Below are 25,068 nucleotides of genomic sequence, written 5' to 3'. Positions count from 1 at the left end.
AAGATTTCTGTCTCCATTATGTGGCTATGGAGAGGGGAGGGGCTGTTAGGAGTGACTGAGCACGGAGCAGTCCTGCACAGCACAACACCCTGCAATCTTCTCTCAGTAAGTTCCTAGATAAGCACTGACCTTTCTGACCCCAGAATCCTGCGTTTTAGGTGCCCAGAGAGTCTACAAACAGCTGACCTTCATGTCACCTCTTCCTGCTCCCTCATCTCCCTCGGCCCCTCCCCCCTCCATAAGGATAGAATGGAGAGAGCAGAGCCCGTCTTCACTGGCTTCTCTGGTATGAAGACGTGTTTGCCTGATAATGCACAGATAAGAAGTCAGAGGGGGAGGCTGGGAGATTGCTTCTTGAGTACAGAAAGAGGCTTTTTGGCTGATAAAACCTATTACAGAGTTTCTTAAAATCGCTTATACTACTGATTTCTGCAATAAAAAAAGTTACGCTTTAAACTGATGCTGAATTTTAAAAGAGAAACTCTGGTGCCAATGAATATTTCTGAATGAGTTAATATTAATTAGAGTTTTCAACCTTTTAAATATACATCTATCTAATAATTAAGCCGCGTTCTATGTCCTACATTTGGTATGCCCTCCTACTGAGATTGAATATATTACAGATGATGGCCAAGAGAATTCTAATTTCTATTAAAATATTGGCCTAAATGACACATTTCCATATTTTAACAGAATACATTTGCTTCGAGAATCAGTTATATACGCAGCAAAATAGCATTACTGATGCAGAGTAATGTCTTCTTCCTTCTAATGGGATAATTCCAGGCTCCTATCTTCAACATCTGTTTCTATTGTAGGAGTAGGCAATTTTATCAAGAGATTCACGGAGAGAAGCAGAATTCTGTGCTGTTGTAGGAGGTTTAAAATGGAACACATGTTTTTTTTTAAAAAAAAAAAGTCTTTAGTATAATATTAATTTTATTTGTACCGTTAAGCGATAATGTTTTTGGCACTATTTACTAGAAAACTTAACTACTAATACTGGTATATAAACCATGTGCCATATTGAAGCCAGCAAAGTTGACAGAGGGTATATAAACGTAAAGAATAGTGTTTTAAGGATATTGAATAGGGCTAACTAATTATACATGCATATAGAACTTATAATAATGATTAGCTCCTTATTTTGTGTTTCAGTTATGAATTTCATTATTTAATAATTTTATTATTTCTTTATTTATATTATTTATTATGGTACAATTTTTTTTACTAGAATTCTTTATTTAAAAAAAAAAAAATGTTTACAGCGTGTTTTACCAGTAAAGTCCATCAGATAACCAATTCTGTGATGGGCTTTTTATCAGACTTTCTCTTCTCTCCTTACTTCCAAGCTGATTTATGAAAGATCAAATCAGGAGAGGAAAGAGGCCTGTAAGAAGCCTTTCAAAGTAGTGCTTCTCTTTTACTTGGAAATCTTCGCCTAGCCCCGGACACCCCACAGAACCTTTTGAATCGGCACAAAAATCTTGCAAAATGAAGAAATCACCACTACGTATGGGACCGCATGTTACGCTACGGGCGTAAGTTACGGCATTTTCGTCCTCAAACAATGGTCTGGTTAATTTTTTACGGCGCCGCGTGCGATCTGGGCGTAAGTTCGTATGTAATGTGAACGGTGCAGCCATACATCGTATACTTTCCATTGTACGCAAACTACGTAAGTCTCCGACCGCTTATTCACGGAACGCGCTATGGCCGGAAACTTACGTAGTGTGAACATAGCCTTAAGGGGTATGCCATTTTGACATTTATGGCATGTCTACAGGTTATGGTATAAATGTTTGATAAATTTGTGTCCCAGCTCAGGGACTACTACTCTGCAAATTATCCCCTTTTCTGTGGATAGGTGATAACTTGTTGAAATGAAAATACCCTTTAATTTTTTTCCTCATATACATCATCTATTGATCTACTGTCAGCACACGTACCAGAGATCCATAACAGCAATGTGTGTGATCAATGAAAACCCACATTGTTTCCTTTTCACATTGGCTTTCATTTTAATTTCACTACTAATTTCTACCCATCCTAATCACTATTGTGTCCTGCCACTATAGACGTGAGTGAAATCTCTGCGGGAGCTGGTTTCAGAGGCTCCACTACCTTTAGATCTTTGCTATAACAAAGTGAAATGTTTATACCAAAGCCTGCGGGAAATCTCCCTTGTAACGGAGAACTATTTGATTTTTCAAAGAACAAGCCTTCTTACCAATGATGCCTCCTGGAATTTTCCATGGAAGTCTGTTCTATTTTAATTTAGTCCTTTAATCTAAATATTTGAACATTATCTCTAATATCAGCTACAACGTCCATTTATGTTGATTTGATTTCATGTGTTTCCTAACGTTAAAAGTATGGGTGGGGTGTTAAGTTGATGTAGACGTGCCCGAGTTTCTATGTGGAGGGAATTCCATATCTCCTGATCTTGCCTACTGCTAGAGTAAATCCATTGTACATGACCTCTGTTAGCTGTAAATGTTTAGCTGTGTGACATGAATGTGACCCATTTAGGGAGGTCTGTAAATGTCTTTTTATATATACAAAAATTTGTGTCAAATAATGGTATGTGTGTATGTATGCAGTTTTATGGCTGCGTTCACACTACGTATATTTCAGTCAGTATTGCAACCAAAACAAGGAGTGGATTAAAAACACAGAAAGGATCTGTTCACACAATGTTGAAATTGAGTGGATGGCCGCCATATAACAGTAAATAACTGCCATTATTTCAATATAACAGCCGTTGTTCTAAAATAACAGCAAATATTTGCCATTAAATGACGGCCATCCACTCAATTACAACATTGTGTGAACAGATCCTTTCTGTGTTTTCAATCCACTCCTGGTTTTGGTTGCTATACAGCCTTAAATATACAGCCTCAAATATACGTAGTGTGAACGCAGCCTCAAGTTTTAAAGTTTGTGTACAATTTTATTGCCCAGTCATATAGTATTAAATACTTTAGAGATACTTTGAGAGCCAACAATTTTGTCTACCTTTATCTAGGGCTAGAGATATTGTTGTGCACAAATTTGAGTTCTGTTCCATTGCATAGTGATTAGGTACCACATTCTTGTTTATATATACTAAAACTACCTGGTGTCCCATTTCATGTGTATTAGTAGGCACAGAAATGCCATAGGCTATAAAGTCACATGAGTAAATTAAGTCTCTTACAAAGACAGGATTGTTAGGCTATGTTCACACTACATTTTATTTCATTAAAGAGCAGACGCTGATTGCAATGAAATCAACGTCCGTTCTTTACTGCAGGGGCAGCATTGCATTGAAGTCAATGCAATGCCGCCCGCTGCTTTCACACATCTTTTTTTTTAATGCCTGTTCTTTAGAACGGGCATTAAGATAATGTACACGCCTATTATTTCCAGATGCTGTCCACCGAACAGTGTCCGGGAATAATAGCTGTTCACACAATGTAAAGTTGGCCTGTGGCTGCACTTTACATTATAGTGAATGGCTAATTGGTTTGCAGGTATACCTAACCGGTGTCCCGCAAGGTGCCTGCAAAATAATGTACATGCCTATTATTTCCGGGCTCTGTCCATCAAACAGCATCCAGAAATAATAACTTCACACAATGTAACGTTTGGCAAAGGCCGCACTTTACATTGAAGTGAATGGTTAATTGATTTGCAGGCCCACCCAGACAGTGCCCGCAAGTCAATTGTAAAAAATAGTACGTTCCTGCAGCCGATACAGAGGTATCGGCTGCAGGAACATCCTGAATGCAGGCCGGGGGCCGGCAGTTTAAGAGGGTTTATACCAAGTGTAAACATAGCCTTATAGCCCTATTAAACATAACAATTATCAGCCGTATTCGGTTCAGAAGAAAATTTTAAAGGCACAGGAATGTAAATTATGTATACTCCTCCTTCCTTCTGGAATAACTTCTGAGTTTTGCTATCATAAATATTAATATATATATATGTATAGTTGTGCTCAAAAGCTTTCAAGTACAGCAAAATTTTTGCTTTATTGTCCTTTTTTATTAATATGAATGATAAAAGAAACTTTTTTCCACCCATGGTTAGTGGTTGGGTGAAGCCATTTATTGTCAAACTACTGTGTTTTCTCTGTTTAAATCATAATGACAACCAAAAACATCCAAATTACCCTGATCAAAAGTTTACATACCCCAGTTCTTAGCACCGTATATTGCTTCCTCTAACATCAATGTCAGCTTGAAGTCTTTTAGTTGTGGATGAGGCTCTTTATTTTCTTAGATGGTAAAGCTACCCATTCTTCTTGGCATAAAGCCTCCAGTTCCTTTAAATTCCTGGGCTGTCTTGCATGAACTGTGCACTTAAATTTTCCCCGGTGTGGCTCAATGATATAGAGGTCAGGAGACTGAGATGGCCGCTCCAGAACCTTTACTTTGTTCTGATATCCAAGCAATTGATAATGCTAGCCAGCAGCGTTTAAACCAGTGCTTCTCAAACTTTTTCTTCTGGAGCCTCACCAAACAGACCAAGGCAATGCCTGGGCCTCATCAGACTGACCAAGAGGGTGCCTGGGCCTCACCATCTGTAATGAAAGTCCATTTAAAAGCTGAAAATAATGCTAGGGCTGCCTTTCACCATCTCCAAAGCTCTATATGCTAATAAAGCAAGTACAAAATAAATTAATAATCAGTCAGTAATAATCAATAATAGTCAGGTAGACCAACAAACATTTCGTCCACAACTACAAGGAAAATTATTCGGGTTGCAAAGAAAAACCCACAAATAACATCAGCTGAATTACAGGACTCTCTGAAAACTAGCAATGTGGCTATTATAAGATGCACAATAAGGAGGCACCTAAAGAAAAATGGGCTGCATTGTCGAGTCACCAGAAGAAAGCCTTCACTCCAGAACCTTCACTTGGCCTTGTCTTTTGGAATGTTGTCATGCTGGAACGTCCAATTACATCCCATGCGCAGCCTCCGGGCTGATGAGTGCAAATTCCCCCCAGTATTTGCTGATAACATGCTGCATCCATCTTTCCTCCATTTTTGACCAAGTTTCCTGTGCCTTTGTAGCTCACACATCCCCAAAACATCAGCCATCCACCCCCAAGATTCAAAGTAGGAATAGTGTTCCTTTCATCATAGGCCTTGTTGACATCTCTCCAAAGTTAACTTTTATGGTTGTGGCAAAAAAGTCTGATTTTGGTCTCATCACTCCAAATTACCTTGTTCCACAAGTGTTGAGACTTGTCTCTGTGCTGTTTGGCATATTGTAGGTGAGATACTTTGCGGCATTTGTGCAGTAATGGCTTTCTTCTGGTGACTCGACAATGCAGCCCATTTTTCTTTAACTGCCTCCTTATTGTGCATCATGAAACAGCCACATCGCTAGTCCTGTATTTCAGCTGATGTTATTTGTGTTTTTTTCTTTGCATCCCAAACAGTTTTCTTGGCAGTTGTGGCCGAAATATCTGTTGGTCTACCTCAGTGTTTCTCAACCTGCGGTACAGGTTGAGGGGGTTAACAAATAAACTTTTAAACTTTTGCTTTTGGTGCCGGGACACTGCTATCACTCAGCAATGTCCCGGCACCTGTCCCCGCCGCAGCTCTCTCCTTACTTCCCCAAGCAGGGCTGACTAGCTGGAGAAGACAGGTGATTATAATTTTTTTTTTGTTTGGCTAGGCATGAGGCACGGGGCATTACTATGGGGGCATTACAGGGGGCAGTACTATGGGGACATTACAGAGGGCATTACTATGGGGACATTACAGGGGGCATTACTATGGGGGCATTAAATTACAAGGGACATTACTATGGGGACATAACTATGGGGGCACTACATTACAAGGGACATTACTGTGGGTACATTACAGGGGGCATTACTATGGGGGAACTACATGACAGGGGGCATTACTATGGGGGCACTGCATTACAGGGAACATTATTTGGGGGCATTACTAGGAGGCACTACATTACAGGGGACATAACTATGGGGGCATTACTATAGGCACATTACTGTGGGGGCGTTTCATTACAGGGGACATTACTATGGGGGCACTACATTACAGGTGAAATAACTATGCGGGCATTACCATTGGGGCACTACATTACAGGTGACATTACTATGGGGGCATTACATTACAGGGGACATTACTATGGGGGCATTACATTACGGGTGACATTACTATGAGGGCATAACATTACAGGGCGCATTACTATGGGGGCATTACATTACAGGGGACATTACTATGGGGGCATTACATTTCAAGTACAATACTATTGGGGCATAACATTACAGGGACATTACTATGGGGCATTACATTACAGGGGACATTACTATGGGGCCACTACTCTGGGGGCATTACAGGGGACATTACTATGGGGACATTACATTACGGGGACATTACTGTGGAGGACATTACATGAGACATTACTGTGGGGACATTACATTACATGAGACATTACTGTGGGGACATTACTATGGGGGCATTACTGTGGGGACATAACTATGGGGACATTACATTACAGGGGCATTACTGTGGGGACATTACATGAGACATTACTGTGGGGACATTACTATGGGGGCATTACTGTGGGGACATAACTATGGGGACATTACATTACAGGGGCATTACTGTGGGGGACATTACATGAGACATTACTATGGGGGACATTACATGAGACATTACTATGGGGACATTACATTACAGGGACATTACTGTGGGGGACAATACATGAGACATTACTGTGGGGACATTACTATGGAGGCACAGCGGAGGCATTATTACTATGTGGAGGGCACAGCAGGAGGTATTATTACTATATGGGGATAGCAGGAGGTATTATTACTATATGGAGGAGGCACAGCGGGGGCATTATTACTATGTGGAGGGCACAGCCGGGGCATTATTACTATATGGGGGCACAGCAGGAAGCATTATTACTATATGGAGGGCACAACGGGAACATTATTACTATATGGGGGTACAGCCGGGGACATTATTACTATATGGAGGGCACAGCAGGGGGAATTATTACTATATGAGGGCACAGTAGGGACATTCTTAGTATATGGGGGCACAGCAGGGGATCCTACATACAGGGGGTAGGAATTTGCTGAAAAAGTGCAGAGCCTGAGATGTTTGTCTGGCAGTTTCTGAAGAGATTAATTGTAGCTGCAAGAAATCATAATGGTGGTCCGGGCCAGATGGAGGGAAAAAGGGGAAGTGATGCGTCAGATCAAAGAGGATTTCACCTGTGAGTCACTGAATGATGTTTTTTTTTGTATTTTGTAGAATGTTATTTGGTAGGGGGTGCCCCAGGTAAATAGTAGTAATGTGCCCCCATATAAGGTATCTGACTACATAGGGGGAAGTGTCGAACTACATGGGGGAGGTATCTGACTACATGAGAAGGTATCTGACTACATGGGGGAGGTATCTGACTACATGGGGGAGGTATCTGACTACAAGGGGGAGGTATCTGACTACATGGGGGAGGTATAAGGAGGAATCTGGCTACATGAAAAGGTATCTGACTACATAGGGGAGGTATCCGACTACATGGGGAAGGTATCTGACTACATGGGGGAGGTATCTCACTACATGGGGGAGGTATAAGGTGGAATCTGGCTACATGGGAAGGTATCTGGCTACATGGGGGGAGGTATGTGACTACATGAGGAGGTTTCTGACTGCATGGGGAAAGTATCTGGCTGCAAGAGACATACCTAGCCCGAAAGGGGTGTATGTGGCTGCAGGGTATGTAATTGGCTGCAGGGGATCTGGCTCCAGGGGCAGAAGTAACTGCAGGGGATCTAGCTGAAAGGGGCAGAAGTAACTGCATGTGGTGTATCTGGCTGCAGGGGGCATATCCAGTTACAGAAGGCATTGCAGGGTGGCATTACTACTGGCCACAGGGTGTATTCTTATTGGAGAAGAGGCCATTATTATTGACTTAGGGGGGCATTATTATATGACATTACTTGAGCATTATTACTTGGTCCTACAGGTCAGTCACATTGTTATGGGGGGATCTGATCTGTAAATCAATTACTGACAGATATTTTTATCCAGAGCCCATGGCGGCAGAATTCACAGCGAAATCCGCTGCAATACTCTGTACTGTTATGGCCTGTGGCTCTGCATTCTCACAGTGAATTTTGATTATGCTGTGAGAATAGGCAGTGGCTATATTCTTGCAGCACAGAGCCATAAGCCATAACAGTACAGAGTATTGCAGCGGATTTTGCTGTGAAAGGTAGGAGTGAATAAACCCTAAGGCAACCCTAACCCTAAGGACAAAAAAGCAAAAATTCTGCCATGTATGTAAACTTTTGATCAACTGTATACAGATGTAGCTTGTGTTATTGGCAGTTTCCACAAAACGTGGAATGAGCCAAAGTGGACACATTCAACAGAGATATGTGAACATCCTAGTAAAGGAGATACTTTAGGAATTTAGGAAAGGGTTCTTTCCATAATGTGATAGATCCGTGAATATAATCTTATGTAAGGACTTTCTGACATTTTGGCACGATTGTGGAGAGACAGTCTTCCTCCAGGGGTTTTATTCAGCTAGGGGTTATATAGCTTAGGAAAGGTTATTTGTTAGTAGCTATTTGAGTTTATATGTGGTAGCATCATAATAATAAATCTTAGATAGAAAATGAAAGACATGAATTCAGGTTATTGTTTCATTGGAACCAGATGAATGTTTAATGGAGCCACTCAAGTTACAGCACGGCCATTTCACTTCTTACAATATTGATGGAAAGAATAAAAAGACAGCTTGGTTACAAGCATAGTTTAATGCAAGACTTAAAGGGAATCTGTCATTAGAAAATACTCATTGTGTAAATTAACTTATTCTTTTTTTTTTCATATTTTCAAGGTTTTTTTTCTGACTTTTAATTAAAATTTTCTATTTTACTATCTATGTATAAAAGAATCGGAAGAATTAAAGCGTAACTGTCATTTCATTTTTTTTAAAACATTAAATATCAACAGTTCAAGCGATTTTAAGAAACTCTGTAATAGGTTTTATGTACTAAAAGAGTTTCCTTCTGTACTGAAAAAGCAATCTCCCAGCCTCCCCCCTCACATCAAATGAAGCAGGATTTCTGTCTCCATTATGTGGCTATGGAGAGGGGAGGGGCTGAGAGGAGTGACTGAGCACGGAGCAGTCCTGCAAAGCACAACACCCTGCAATCTTCTCTCAGTAAGTTCATAGATAAGCACTGACCTTTCTGACCCCAGAATCCTGCGGTTTAGGTGCCCAGAGAGTCTAGAAACAGCTGACCTTCATGTCACCTCTTCCTGCTCCCTCATCTCCCCCAGCCCCTCCCCCCTTTATAGGCTTACAATGGAGAGAGCAGAGCCCGTCTTCACTGGCTTCTCTGTAATGAAGACGTGTTTGCCTGATAATGCACAGATAAGAAGTCAGGGGGGGAGGCTGGGAAATTGCTTCTTGAGTACAGAAGGAGGCTTTTTTGGCTGATAAAACCTATTACAGAGTTTCTTAAAATCGCTTATACTACTGATTTCTGCAATAAAAAAAAACATGACAGTTACGCTTTAATAATTAATAATTTGCAGTATCCTGGCAAGTAAGTATAAGCTAAAACCTCCTCTTCTGTAAAGAAGACTTTTCAGCAGTCTCCTTCTTATCATCACACAATGAAAGGTGACACCAGTGTATAGATAAGACAGGATCACAGGAGGAAAGCTCAGTCTCCCCCTCCCTGTACATTGGCCTCTGCACAGATCACATAGCATGCCTGTTAAACCATACCATAGAAGTGAATTGTGATTATTGGAGTCAGTAAGTATATCCATGTTAAATCCTGTCAGTATGAGCCAACTTCCCCCCACTATGAGATAACTCCCCCCCCCCCTTTTTTATGGTGATGATAGTCTTCTGACACATATGTATGACATATCAGAAAGAATTTCAGTAAGAATTATTTTTTCAAGTGGAGCTATCTCCACTTTCTAAGGCTGCGTTCACACTACGTATATTTCAGTCAGTATATTTCAGTCAGTATTGCAACCAAAACCAGGAGTGGATCAAAAACACAGAAAGGATCTGTTCACACAATGTTGAAATTGAGTGGATGGCCGCCATAGAACAGTAAATAACTGCCATTATTTCAATATAACAGCCGTTGTTCTAAAATAACAGCAAATATTTGCCATTAAATAGCGGCCATTCACTCAATTTCAACATTGTGTGAACAGATCCTTTCTGTGTTTTTAATCCACTCCTGGTTTTGGTTGCAATACTGACTGAAATATACTGACTGAAATATACATATACCGACTGAAATATACGTAGTGTGAACCCAGCCTTTACATTGCAAAAAGACTGCAGGGAACAAAGTCCATAACAAAGTCCTGGCTTACATGCCCGATACTCCAAAACTATTGGTTGGAAATTGTCTGCCATATCCAGTCTATTTGTGGCTGCACTGTTCCTTTGGACCCTTTTGCTTATTCTCCTATGGGTCCCATCTACCTTATTCTCACCATCCAAGAGTAACCTACCAACCCTGCTGGTGTCAGCAGCTAAATTGCTTATTCCATTACACTGGAGGGAGTAGTCCCCGCCTACTTTAGGCAAGTGGATTAACAAAGTTCAGGAAATAGCACGTCTTAAAGAATTGTGCAGCTGGGAGATGGGAACTTATAAAAAGTTTCTTACCCTATGGAAACCATGGAATAACTTTTATAAAAAATATTTATTTACGTCACCATCACCTTGAAGAAATTTTAGGCTAGGTTTCGATAGTCTGATAGTATTTCTCATTATACACTTTATCCACTTTATCCGACTTTATTTGTATGTCAGACTACTAATGAAACATCAAGGTTCTACTGCTGTTACCGCTTCCTTGTTACTGGTTATTTTTCTTTTCTTTTTCGTTATTTTCTCTTCTCTACATATATGTCACTTTGTACATGATTATATTATTACACATAGGGCGAGATTTATCAAAGGGTGTAAAATTTAGACTGGTGCAAACTGGCCACAGCAACCAATCACAGCTCAGCTTTCAGCTCTGGTGAAAGGAAAGAGGAGCTGTGATTGGTTGCTGTGGCCAGTTTGCACCAGTCTAAATTTTACACCCTTTGATAAATCTCCCTGAGTCTTTGTGACCTTTATAATAAAAGATCATACCTGCAGAAAATGTTAAAAACTGTTTTCACATGTTGGTTTAGAAGAATTGTATCAGTAATACTTGGACCTCTGAGTCCCCCTTTCATACTGCTGGACCAATGATGTTATCAGGTGATGTTTTATTTATTTTTTTCAAATAAAAAAAAGTTTGGAGAAAAAAAAAGTCCATATGTAGAAGGATGGCTTGTTAGGTCCAAACCTCTACAACTTCTACAATCTACTTCTTTTAGATGGAAAAGCTAAGTGCTGATCCGCTTTGTTGCATCTATTGCCTATTTAATCAGTGTGTAAGCTTCATTAAAAAAATGGGAGAATTACAATATAATATGGAATGATTGGATTGTAATATAAAGTGATTGGATTGTAATATGAAATAAGTAAATTGTAATAAATCTGGCTTTTCTATTCAAATTGTTCAAAATAGTTCAGTCACCCTGCTGCTTATCTGGGGGAATAATGGCCGTAATAATTTACATGTGGATTTGTTTTCTTGCATAGATGATACAAGAGAGTCGGGCTCTGATTGAGGCAGCAGATGTAATCCATGAGAAGATATTGCAGTGCCAGAAAACAGGTGAGACCGCATTTATTTTATTTTCCATCCAGAGGTATGCTTCAATAATTTTTTTTCCGATTAAGAGATAAGTAGAAGAGTACAAGGTCAACCGCATAAAGCATAAAAGAAACAGTAGTGATTTACGGATCCAACATACAATAACTTAAAGCGACTCTGTACCCACAATCTGACCCCCCCCCCCCCCCCCCAAACCACTTGTACCTTCAGATAGCTGCTTTTAATCCAAGATCTGTCCTGGGGTCCATTCGGCAGGTGATGCAGTTATTGTCCTAAAAACAACTTTTAAACTTGAAGCCACGTGCCCAACGGGAGTATCTGTGCCCTAACTTTGCACCACCCCTCCGTCCCTCCTCCCCACCCTCTTCATCATTAGGAATGCCACTGGAACATTTTCTCCATGCTGAACACTGCACAGGTCCTTAATGATCCAGCCCATATGCCGGGCTGACACAGGTGGGGAATAGGAGACAATCTGCCTGGAGCATTCCCAATGATGAAGAGTGTGGGGAAGAGGGATGGAGGGGTGGTGCAAAGTTAGGGCACAGATACTCCTGGCACGGGCTGCAAGTTTAAAAGTTGTTTTTTAGGATAATAACTGCATCACCTGCCGAACGGACCCCAGGACAGATCTTGGATTAAAAGCAGCTATCCGAAGGTACAAGTGGTTTGGGGGAGGCAGATTGTGGGTACAGAGTCACTTTAAGGCCCTGTAACATGAAACTATTATCAGCTATATTTGGTTGATTATTAGCCATTATGACCGCTTTGTGTTATAAAAGGCAACGATCAGCCGACATGCATGATGTCGTCTGATCGTTGTCTTTTAACATCTTTTAACATGTTGAACAACGAAAGACAAGAATAGCAACGATCTGCTGCCATCGCTCAGTGTGATAGGAGTGGCAGCAGCAGACCGCTGCTATCTCCTTTGAGCAGCCCCTTCCCCACATCCCCCCCCCCCTTCTGCACTTACCTGCTCACTGTTGGTGCGTGTAATAGTGCCAGCAGCGAGCGAGGAACAAGGAGCTAGGGAGCATCTTTATTATGTTCCCCCTACTCCCTGCCCACCTAGGATTCCTAAATTTCTCAGAAATTCTCCTTTTAAGGAGAGGAGATTGATGGAGATAAATTATTCTTTAACGTAAAAGTAAAACAGTATGTTTTCCCAATTTATCACATTTTTTATAGGAATGGTGAAATAAATTTATGACGTTACTATCAAATACTAAACAGTGATCATTTATATGTTCCAGATGATCCACGTGTACTGTATTTTCGAGCATGCCTTGATTGGTAACCAGTTTCCTTAAAGGAAATTAATATTTGGAATGCAGGAGTTTCCAGATTACTAGTACTGTTCAAATTCCTGAAAATAGTTGTAAAAGGAGAGGACAGACTGTGTTACAGTATAAGTGACGTTTACTAATTGGGTAAATGCCTTCATGTAAACATCATCAGGAAAGAGGCCTTGTCCCATAGTGTATCAGCCTGCTTTGCTGTAAAGCATAGGAACAGTCCCTCTGGTTTGACAATAGCATTATCACTGTAGGATGGGAATAATGATGTCACAGAAGGACACACAATGTATTTAAATGGAACACTAAGACTCTACTACCCTCTAAGGGATTTAAAATTGAACCTTATTTAAATAATTTATTGTATATGAAGATGAACAGCTAATCAGCATTTTTAGGGTTAAGAGTTGTGTAGTGGTCGGCGGGGTGCTGGTCTCATTCAGACAGTTGATCTGCTTGGGTCCTGAGTGTTGGTATTGCACCAATGAGCTATTGATGGCTTATATGCTGTTTCAACAAAATTATATATATATATATATATATATATATATATATATATATATATATATATATATATATATATAATATATATATATGAGATATAGCTATCACCTCCTGGAAGGAGAAGTTTATAGACAACATGATTCTTTTGTTTAGCTCCACAAATAGCACATAGTTCTCCCCTGTAGACTTCCCTTTCTTGTCTTTGCTTTGTGCAGGGATGGAATTTCATGAAGAACTGCATAGCTTGGGAACAAAAGAAGGACTGAAAGGCAGAAAACTCAGTAAAGCAATAGAAAGCTTTGCCTGGAACATCACAGTGTTAAAGGTAAGTACTGGAGGCTGAATTTATCAGCTAAGTGACACATTCAGCTTTTTCTGGTGAAAATCTGGTCCGCAGTTTAAATTCTGTAAAAGGTAATAGTGGAACATATCTTTTTATATATGGCGCAGTGTACTGTAAAAAACTAAAAAAAAAAAAAACATACTCACTCATTCCCCCTAAGTTGCTGTTTGGACAGCTCTAGGTCCCCGCTGCCCTCAGCTGCTTCCTGCTGGTTCCTGTGATGTGCGGTCCCCACAGGAGCTCGCTACTCCACCCGTGATCCACCTCAGCCTGTGATTGGTTGAATGGGCAGTTCCTGTAAGGACAACATGTCACAGGAAACAGCAAACAACCAAGAGCAGCTATGGCAGAAAGTCTAAAGAACAGCAGTTTTACCAAGTGTAATATTTATGACTTTTTTGATTTGGCAAAAAAGCTTTTTTTTGGCTTTTTTGATTTTTATGACATTTTTTCCATTAAAATACCATGTCTGTAGATTCACGGGGGTCTTTGTCTAAATAATTATTTTAATCTGCCCCCCCCCCCCAAAAAAAAAACCGCTTGTACTATGTGAAAGTTTTTAATCCAAGATCTGTCCTTGGGTCCGTTCGGCAGGTAATTCAGTCATTGCCCTAAAAAACAACTTTTAAACTCGCAGCCTTGCGTCAAATTGGTGTGTCCTAGATTACCCATGCCCTGGGATTGTACCACCTCTCTGTCCCTCCTCCCCACCCTCTTCACCATTAGGAATGCCCCAGGCAGGATTTCTCCTAATCATCACTTGTCTGAACACTGCACATGTGCTGGACTGTTAAGGCATGTGTGCAGTGTTCAGACAAGTGATGAATAGGAGAAATCCTGCCTGGGCTGTGACTACTGTGCCAGAGTATGTCAGCAGCAGCTGCTGCCTATTTTCAGTGGTGGTTGCAGAAGATTTCTTCAAGTTGCTGGCTCTTCCAACTGGTGTCTACAGGAGTTCTAGCCATTGGCCGTTGGTTCTTTTTACTGGCTGCTGCAGGAGCATGACTGCTAGCTTCTTTTAACTGGTGGCTTCAGGAGCTTCTACCAGTGGCTGATGAGCCCCCTTGTGTCCAGAGCAGCTTCAATGTGGTGGAGCCTACAGGGATTGCAGAAGCTGCAACAGGGGAGCCCTGGGAGCTTTTGGCTGTTGGTGCCAGCAATTAGCTCCTGTGTGCAACGTTCTTAAAGCCTTTACTGTCATTTATAGTAACTTTTGAAATGATAAAACATCTCAAAAGTTACTGATCGCAGTGGGTTTGCACTGCGATCCTGTGATACAACCTGCGCAGCACTGTGCATCTCCCACTTGTCAATCAAGTCTGACTCTTTCGCTTCACTACAGTCTACGGAGCTAAATATTCAAATGTAACACAGTAACACTTTAGGGGGAAAAAGGGCTTCTACCAGGCAGCTACATTATATTTCCTTCCCAAACCACAGATGGCAGCCTCCTGTGGAACAAATAGGTATTCATTTAAAAAAAAACCATATGATTTGAAAGCAAACTACTGCTCAAACAATATAATAATTAATAATTAATTAACAATAATATATTTATCCTAAGGATATAATATAATGGAGGACTAGATGGACCATATGATCTTTTGGTTCAACAGCCTTCTATGTTTCTCTTATTTAGGTTCATAATCTGTATGAGAACATGTCTCTTATTTCTGTAGTAGGGAAATCAGCACCATACATGCTCAAGTACCAGGACTGCTGCTAGACAAAACAACAGGCTTTATTAGCACTGTAAAGTAGGGATTCAGAAGCATGGTATTTCCTAAGTGGTTTATAGTAGTTTTATAAATTATTTGTAGATTATTTGAAAATGTTTAAAAAGAAACAAAACATAGGTTAATTTTATGAACCGGCCCATACTAGAATCTTAGGAACCAGCCTAAACTCGGGAGATAAAAGAAGTTTACAGCTTTTAAACAGAAGACTGTTAATCTTATTTTCCGTCCTATTACATTGAAGGATGTAATCCAGTTTTTTTTTTTTTTGCTCTTTACAGTTTATATTGTACACCAGCAGCTCAGTAGGACAACATGTAATAGGTACCTGGGAAATCAATACAGCCTTGTATTCGTGACATTTATATAGTGCAATTATTGATGCGTGACAGACTTGTATTCTAAGTTATACAACATGAATTTTTAGGCTAAATTGACAAAAAAAACTTTTTGAGAAGGCCTCTGGATTGGAGTGAAGTATTCTGTATGGCTCAAAATGATAATCGCATTCTAGTTATTCACATCATTTTCCTCATAGCTTTTCCGTTTTTAATTATAGTGCTTGAAAAGCACTATATTGTAATCCGTATTCTTCTTCTTCTTCCGTTTCTTCTTCTTCCAGCCATTTTTCTGCGCGTAATACAGCCCGAACCACTTTGCGCACACACTCCATTCAAACTGCGTTTCAAAGCCCTCGGCGGTGTGAGGTGTGCTATTTTTCGTTTCGATCGGATTTGTCGTTTTTAAGAAATTTACGTTAAACGACCCCAAATTTCCCATAGAAAATAATGGCCCATTGCAAATAATGGCCACACTCTAACCGCTAACAGCCAATCACAGCACATATGCAAATAGCTGAGATATAGCAGCCAATAGGAACTCTAAGGTTTTGTCAGGCAATGTATCACACCATCCACAGTCACATGTCCACTATTGGCCAATAGAAGATGTAATATATGGAAGGTCCTTAATGATTTTGTCTCACTGACATGAGTAAGATTGTCATGGTAACCGAGCAATGATCTTTACCATTATAAGTACCCAGATCACTCTTAAAGGGACCCAGGTCGCCCTTAAAGGAACGCAAGTCGCTCTAGAGGGACCCAAGTCGCTCTTAAAGGGACGGGAGCCATGTCGCTCTTAAAGGGACCCAAGTCGTTCTTAAAGGGACCCAAGTCGCTCTTAAAAGGACGGGACCCAAGTCACTCTTAAAGGGTCCCATGTAGCTCTTAAAGGGATCCAAGTCGCTCTTAAAGTGACAGGAACCAAGTTGCTCTTAAACGGACGGGACGCATGTTGCTCTTAAGGGGACCCAAGTCACTCCAAAAGGTATGGGACCCATGTCGCTCTTAAAGAGACCCATGTCCTTTTAATAGTGACCTGGGTCCCTTTAAGAGCGAACTGGGTCCCTTTAAGAGCATCCTGGGTCCCTTTAAGAGCAAAATATGTCCCTTTAAGCGTGAAATTGGTCCCTTTAAGCGTGAAAGTGGTCCCTTTAAGAGTGAAATTGGTCCCTTTAAGAGCGACCTGGGTCCTTTTAAGAGCAAAATATGTCCCTTTAAGAGCGAAATACGTCCTTTTAAGAGCGAAATGGGTCCCTTTAAGAGCGACCTGGGTCCCTTTAAGAGCGACCTGCTTCCCTTTAAGAGCGACCTGGGTCCCTTTAAGAGCCACCTGGGTCCCTTTAAGAGCGACCTGGGTCCCTTTAAGAGCGACCTGTGTCCCTTTAAGAGCGAAATGGGTCCCTTTAAGAGCGAAATGGGCCCCTTTAAGAGCGACCTGGGTCCCTTTAAGAGCGAAATATGTCCCTTTAAGAGCAAAATGGGTCCCTTTAAGAGTGACCTGGGTCCCTTTAAGAACAAAATATGTCCCTTAAAGAGCGAAATATGTCCCTTTAAGAGCAAAATGGGTCCCTTTAAGAGCAAAATGGGTCCCTTTAAGAGCGACCTGGGTCCCTTTAAGAGTGAAATTGGTCCCTTTAAGAGCGACCTGGGTCCTTTTAAGAGCAAAATATGTCCCTTTAAGAGCGAAATACGTCCTTTTAAGAGCGACCTGGGTCCCTTTAAGAGCGACCTGGGTCCCTTTAAGAGCGACCTGCTTCCCTTTAAGAGCGACCTGGGTCCCTTTAAGAGCGAAATGGGTCCCTTTAAGAGCGAAATGGGCCCCTTTAAGAGCGACCTGGGTCCCTTTAAGAGCAAAATATGTCCCTTTAAGAGCAAAATGGGTCCCTTTAAGAGTGACCTGGGTCCCTTTAAGAACAAAATATGTCCCTTAAAGAGCGAAATATGTCCCTTTAAGAGCAAAATGGGTCCCTTTAAGAGCAAAATGGGTCCCTTTAAGAGCGACCTGGGTCCCTTTAAGAGTGAAATTGGTCCCTTTAAGAGCGACCTGGGTCCCTTTAAGAGCGACCTGGGTCCCTTTAAGAGCAAAATAGGTCCCTTTAAGATCAACCTGGGTCCCTTTAAGAGCGAAATGGGTCCCTTTAAGAGCGACCTGGGGCCCTCTAAGAGTGAATTATGTCCCTTTAAGAGCGACCTGGGTCCCTCTAAGAGCGACCTGGGGCTCTTTAAGAGCGAAATTTGTACCTTTAAGAGCAAAATGGGCCCCTTTAAATGCGACCTGGGTCCCTTTAAGTGCAACAAGGGGCCCTTTAAGTGCAACAAGGGGCCCTTTAAGAGCGAAATGGGTCCCTTTAAGAATGAAATTGGTCCCTTTAAGAGCGATCTGGATCCCTTTAAGAGCGACCTGGGTCTCTATTAGAGTGATCTGGGTCCCTTGAAGAGCCAAATGGGTCCAATTAAGAGCGACCTGGGTCCCTTTAAGAGCGAAATGGGTCCCTTTAAGAGCGAAATGGGTCTCTTTAAGAGCGACCTGGGTCCCTTTAAGAGCGAAGGGACCCACGTCGCTCTTAAAGCAACCCAGGTCGCTCCTAAAGGGACCCATGTCGCTCTTAAAGGGATGGGAGCCAAGTTGCTCTTAAAGGGATGGGACCCAAGTCGCTCTTAAAGGGATGGCACCCAGGATTAAAGTTAAAAGGAAGTTACTGGTAAAGGGGCGCTCTTTTCAAGCACTATGTATTTCCCTGGAAATGCAGATCTAGTTCATCAGTGTAATCTCTTCTCTTTTCTTTTTCATGATCTTAACAGAAATTGAAAAGTGCTATTGTACCTTACGTGTCGATGTATTTGTTATATTTTTACTGTTATTTGACGCTACCATGGTTATATTGGACACCTATTGTGCCTTTGGGCTCCTTTTTACGCTACCAAACCTTGTATATCTGGGAACTTGTCCTTGATCTTTTTTATGGAATTGACCTGTTCTCCCACTTAACCTCTTGCATTCTTATCACTTATCACAGAAACAAGCTTCTGGATAACATATTAGTGTTCCGTGTTACTACAAACAGCGAATGTACGTGGCAGTATTACATCACTATAGCCCTAAATTGTAGGTCGCAAATGGTACCATGTTGACATGTTACAGATCTCCGGAATATGGCACAGAATATGGGACTCTGTGTATGTTCTGTGCTCACAGCCTTATCATATACAGTACATGAGGCCAATCAGTGATAGTAAAAGTTTCATATTTTTATATTATTTAGAACAAGGACAATACAAGTAACCATTAGGTTCCATAAAATACTTGGTAGGGCCCAACAACACGAAAGATGGGACAAATGTCTCTATTTCCTTATCTTATAGCTGAAGAATAGTTTTTGTAATAAAATAGATACTGATGGCAAATGCTGTTTATCAATATTCTTACATGTTTATGTACAGTAGATAGAAAGATAGATAGATTGACTGATAGATATAAGCTTAATAGATAGATAAATAGATAGAACATGGGGGTCACTATAGTACACAAATTAGACATGTTTCCTGAATCGTAATGAATCCCCTTGGCTTTGTGAGTTACCGTCACTAATTACAATTCTTTCTCGACCATGTCTCAGATCCGTAATCCAATCAGTACCTAAGCCTCTTTGTAAAATAGCACACTTCAATCTCTTTACCTGATGCGTCTTTAATATTAAATTCAGCTGGATAAATCCGATTTTAGGAAATTAAAAAAATAAAGACCCGCCAGCCTGTGGGATTGTTGATCGCCTGGAGTACAGTTACAATGTATGTTTGTTTAAGAAATAAGTACAGATAAGTAAGTACATTCGGGGGCATTTATGATAAATACAGTAAAAATGATGTAGGTGGGAAATTAAGTAGGTGTGACAAGACATGGTTGACACTATATTGTATCTCTTATCTTGCATCAGTAATAATCCCAATGGATGTAAAAATTGTAATGACAGATTGCTCCGCAAATCTATCCTAGACATGGGGGAAGGGATAACTTTTAGGTCTGAAACTGTTGTACTTCAATAAAGTATGTCTGATTGACATTATTATATTGGCACACTGCATCATTATTTGACCACAGTATGGCATTAAAGAGGTACTCCAGCGAAAATATTTTTCTTTCAAATCAGCTGATTTCAGAAATTCATACAGATTTGTAATTTATTTCTATTTAAAAATCTCAAGTCTTCCCATACTTATCTGCTGCTGTACGTACTGCAGGAAGTGGTGTTTTCTTTTTAGTCTGACACAGAGCTCTCTGCTGACATCTCTGTCCAAGACAGAAACTGGCCATAGCAGAAGAGGTTTTCTGTGTGCACCCCCTCTGCCACACACCCCTCTCCACCCCACTGGAGAAGGTGGCGCAGATCGGCCCAATGCGAATAAAATATTCTCAAAAAGACCTTTTGCTAATATTTTTCTGCCGAATGGGCCAATCTGCGCCGAAAAAAGGCATTTTCGCCTTTTAATACATGTCTCCTATGTGTATACGCTCTGGCTGGGATTCCATAGGCAGCAATGGCACGTATATATTTTTGTATAAATCGCGGATGTTGTACAACGGTCGTGGTTTTACAAAAATATACGTCGTGTGAACATAGCCTAAAGAGAGAAAAATAATATATTATAATTTAATATAAATTTCCTCAAAGCCCATATCTTGACTGCTCATTGTGTGTGTATAAAGAATGATAATTCCATGTATAAACCCCATTTGCTTCAAAAAGGTTGTGCTGAGCATGCGCCATATGCTAAAACCTTTTCAAAATGATAAGATGAGTTTACTGCTGTTATATATTTATTTTCCAGAGGGTGTGTACAAGTTTTCCAATATCTGGCTAACTCTGTTTTTGCATGTATAAATAGTAGACAAGCTAATGGTCTGATTGTTGGAGGAATAGAGTGGGTATCCAAGAAGAGGAGGACCACAGGAGAGGTTTTCTATGAGGATTTGCTGCTCGTGGCAGCAAAGAGCACTGTGTCGGACTGAAAAGATAACAACACTTCCTGAAGGACATACAGCAGCTGATAGGTATAGGAAGGCTGGACATTTTTAAATAGAAGTAAATTACAAATCTGTAAACTTTCTGAAACCAGTTGGTTTAAAAGAAAAAGTTTTTTGCCGAAGTACCCCTTTAATATAAGGCTTTCTATTCAATGTACAATAGCATTTTATAGACATTGTTGGGTGGGGCACCAACAGAAAGTCGTCTATTGCTAATCCTGGTCACATGACATACTGGGTGTATGCAATACCTCGAGGGAAACTGGAGCATATATTGTTTCTTTTTATTGGCTTAATTTTTTTAAAACTTCCCATTCAAGCACGAGAATCTAATAAAAATATAAAGCACAATAAGGAATAGTACGCTATTACAACTATCATATCATGCTTCATGTGTGGTTTAGGACTGTAAAAGGAAGGTCAATTAAGGTGCATGCACATGCATGTAGCTTTCCCCTTTATACATAGAATTCTTCTTACATCTCGCTACTCCTATTTTTTTTCCTTGCAGTTCTTGTAGTACTCATGGATGGAAGCTATCCCATTCTAATACATAGTGGCTAGTTAAGGATAAACTGTCATGATCATGACTGGCAATAAATTATTCTTTATCCTAATAGATAAATCAGAAACGTATTAGAAAGGACTCGGGCTTCATGTATTGCATACTTAAGTACTGTTTGACATGTTTGATGGATAGCTCTCATTTCACTGGCCTGACCCATCAACCCTCCTTTGCATTTTTGTCTTTTAGGTTTTCTTTTCCCATTTTGTCACTTCTTTTGTTTAGTGGTTTTGACTTTCTTTAGGGTGTTTTTTTAATGTTCCCTTTTACTGTATATGTGATTGTCGGTATATATATATATATATATATATATATATATATATATATATATTTATATATATATATATATATATATATATATATAAATTTTTTTAAACATATAACATTTATTTGTGTAGCACCAACATGGTTTAGCACATGTCTCACAGCTTTATTCATGGTTTGAAGTTGGTACACTGCTTCTAGAGCTCAGCAAGGACATCCAGGAATATGGAGACACGTGTTGTCAGATTTCTTGTTTCTGTCTGTCTGGTTGTAGTATTCTATCTCGATCTTTGCAGTTGAGAAATGAAGCAAAGAGAGAGCGAGGAGGGGGCACCTGATGGGTTCCCCCTCTACCACGAATGCAGGCGAGCATGAGGCTTCTGGAAATACGTCCTTTATTAGGTTTTCCACATATTTACAGAGTGTAACATCCGCATTTGTTTGGACTTCTGCACCATCTTTTGCCCATGGGGTATGGCAAAGAAGGCATGTTTTGCTGTTCCTGTTTGGTTTGACCTATGTGTCTATCCCTTGGTGTTTATCTGTCTTGTCCTTTTTGTGTTTCACCTTTGACGCTGTTTAGGGGGTCATCGCCCAGTTGCCAGCAAATTCCTAGGGTTGTCTTGTGGCAAGTAGGCAGGGAAGGCTGGGTTGGGCCAAGCATAGGGCCCATATCTGTGTCCCTCCCTAGTCATGTTTGGCAGCCTGTGCTGACAACGAGGTTTTTCCTTTGACCCTCACAAATCAAAAATTCTGATATAAACAATATTTTCTACATTTTCTGTCTTTTGTTTCCAGCTTTAGGGTATGTTCACACTGAGTAAATCAGGCGGAATTCCGTGGTGGAACTTTCCGCGGTGGAATCCCGCCTGTCTCAGTGTGCCATAGCCTGTCTATGGGAGGGCGCACGCTCCCCCGCTGCTGCCGCTCTCTGCTCACAGAAGTGACATGTCACAGGGAACGGCGGCAGAGGAGGAGCACGCGCTCTCCCATAGACAGGCTATGGCACACTGAGACAGGCGGGATTCCGCCACGGAATTCCGTCTGATTTCCTCAGTGTGAACATACCCTTAGCGTTACAGACCTTGGCTTAGAGGCTTTGTGGTCAGAAGCTGAATGTGTATGTCAGTGTGATGTTGAAGCTCTATGATGATGGGTGGGCTTCTTAATGCAGAAGCTGGCATTCACAGTTGCAGTCACAAAGACTGTTGCTGCAGGCCATGGCTGTGCCCGTTGGAAAGATGCAGAGGACTATATGTGTTACACTGTGAGGTAATTTTGGAGGCTAGTGCTGGCGGGGGTCGGGATTAATACAAGGACATCAGGTGAGACACAGGATAGATTGTACCTACTCGTATGTATCTATGCTTTTTTGTTTTTTTTACATGTTACATGCCTTCCGTTACAGCATCAGAAGTTAGTTACTTTTACCATGGAGCGGTGGCCTATAGCAGTGTGTGTAACTAATGCTTCTAGCATGCAGGAGATTTAGAGTTTGCACACCACTGGCATGGAGCACCATGAGTTGCCCAGAGGCATGTTTCAATTGGGTGCAGTTGACATTGTGCTCCGTTGGCATATTGTCAGTGAAGTGTGACAGTGTTCCTCAGCCAGCCACGGCTAATGTGACCTAGCTTGTCCCCTTGTACTGTGAGTCCATGCGTTGTGTCTGTATGCATACTGGAGATAAAAAAGATGCTGCTGGAGAATAAATATGATTTTCTGTTATATGGGGATCGGAGTAACATAAAAGAATGAACATTTACAATTAAATCCATTCTATTTTTGCATCATGCCATGTCCCTGTCAAAGAGCTCAGTAACATGTAAAATTACCGGAGCCTATGGGAGTTTCCTTTAGCTATATTCTAGCTCCGTATTGGGTTTTTGAAAGATAAGGAAGTTGTGGGATTTCATGCATTAAATATGTAGAGGCTGAATGTCTATGTTTAGTCAGTGCGTGATGGCATTTTTATATTTATAGAACGCATATGTCTTACTCACTGAAATTCTAGCACACATTTCTAGGCCATACATAAGTCTTCCTGTCAAAGAAGGGGTTAAGCATATATCATGTTTAATTTAGGAGCTTACTGCAATAAGTGGAGGGAGAGCACCCGGAGACGCTAACAGAAAGCAGGCCATTGTGTTTACTGAGCGAAGCCTTAGCTCACTATCATCACCATTGTTCTATGTGAGTGGAGGACAAGGAGATATAGTTCTGACACACAGTGCCTGCTTCACAGATCGTGCCCTGAAAACAGCCCATAATCACAGGCCGGTCATTCAGATTAAACATCAATTAACCCCTTAGTTATGTTTCACAATAAGTCACTGGGATGTGGGCACACCAATGGGAGCAGATTCTGATTTATTGCCTATGCCTTTAGAATACCTGCTTCCGAGGGGCGTGGCCTGAGCTGCATGGGAGAAGACGTGTGAGACCTGAGCTCCTGCCTGCTATCGGCAAAAGCGGCACTTAGCGACTTGCACACCTGTCCAAAGTGCACAGATTTGTTCCTGACCGAACACCCTACTGCTCTGTTATGGCTAGGGGAAAGAAGAAGCCCGCAGCGCTGAAGCTGGCCCGTTTTTTCGGCGCCACAGAGAGCGCCTCCCGGGCCCGCTCACCATCTCCTACAGACTCGGACAAGGCCGCCGTGGATAGAGGCAAACTCAGAGAGGTAGGCGACAGCCTTGGCAGCCCCGCACCGCTCCTGACACTTGCGGCATCGCCGGTTAGAGGCGCCTCACAGTCTTCCCAACATGACGGGAATATGGGAGGTTCGCCATTACAACTACAGATGTCGCTGGCAGAACTGCCTACCATTACCACTGCTAATCTTTTAGACATGGACGCTCCCTCACTACCACCTACACCTATGTCCTGGAAAACACAGCCTATGCAAGCTGCGGCTGATGTTGCGGTTGGACGCCCGAACACTTTGCAGGGCAATACACCCATATCAGAGGCTACCATGCGTCTGCTGTTATCTGATCTGAAGATTTCCTTTCAATCCACCATTCAAAAGCTCATAGATAACATACAGTCAGACATGGTGGACCTTGGCGACCGTATGTCCCATATAGAGACTAAAATGGCGGAGCTCACTGAAGCCCACAACAACCATGTTGACATGTCCACTGAGATGGAAGCGGACATAGAAGCAATCAAGCTCAAAATGGCTGACATTGAGGACAGGTCGCGCCGTAACAATGTCCGCCACAGGGGGGTCCCACAAGCGGTGA

At 41.3% G+C, this 25,068-nt stretch overlaps 1 protein-coding gene across 1 annotated transcript in view; it reads left to right on the top strand.

The window, feature by feature from the left end:
* Nucleotides 1-25,068, top strand: part of PLCL1 (phospholipase C like 1 (inactive)) — a 93,151-nt gene that overhangs the window by 36,447 nt on the left and 31,636 nt on the right. The window contains exons 4-5 of the mRNA XM_069983274.1: nucleotides 11,668-11,743; nucleotides 13,761-13,870. Of these exons, the coding sequence (XP_069839375.1) occupies nucleotides 11,668-11,743; nucleotides 13,761-13,870 (186 nt within the window). The remainder of the gene's footprint in view (nucleotides 1-11,667; nucleotides 11,744-13,760; nucleotides 13,871-25,068) is intronic.

The sequence above is a fragment of the Dendropsophus ebraccatus genome, chromosome 9, assembly GCF_027789765.1.
Source record: "Dendropsophus ebraccatus isolate aDenEbr1 chromosome 9, aDenEbr1.pat, whole genome shotgun sequence".
Classification (NCBI taxonomy): Eukaryota; Metazoa; Chordata; class Amphibia; order Anura; family Hylidae; genus Dendropsophus; species Dendropsophus ebraccatus.
This window is presented reverse-complemented; position numbering and strand designations above follow the sequence as displayed.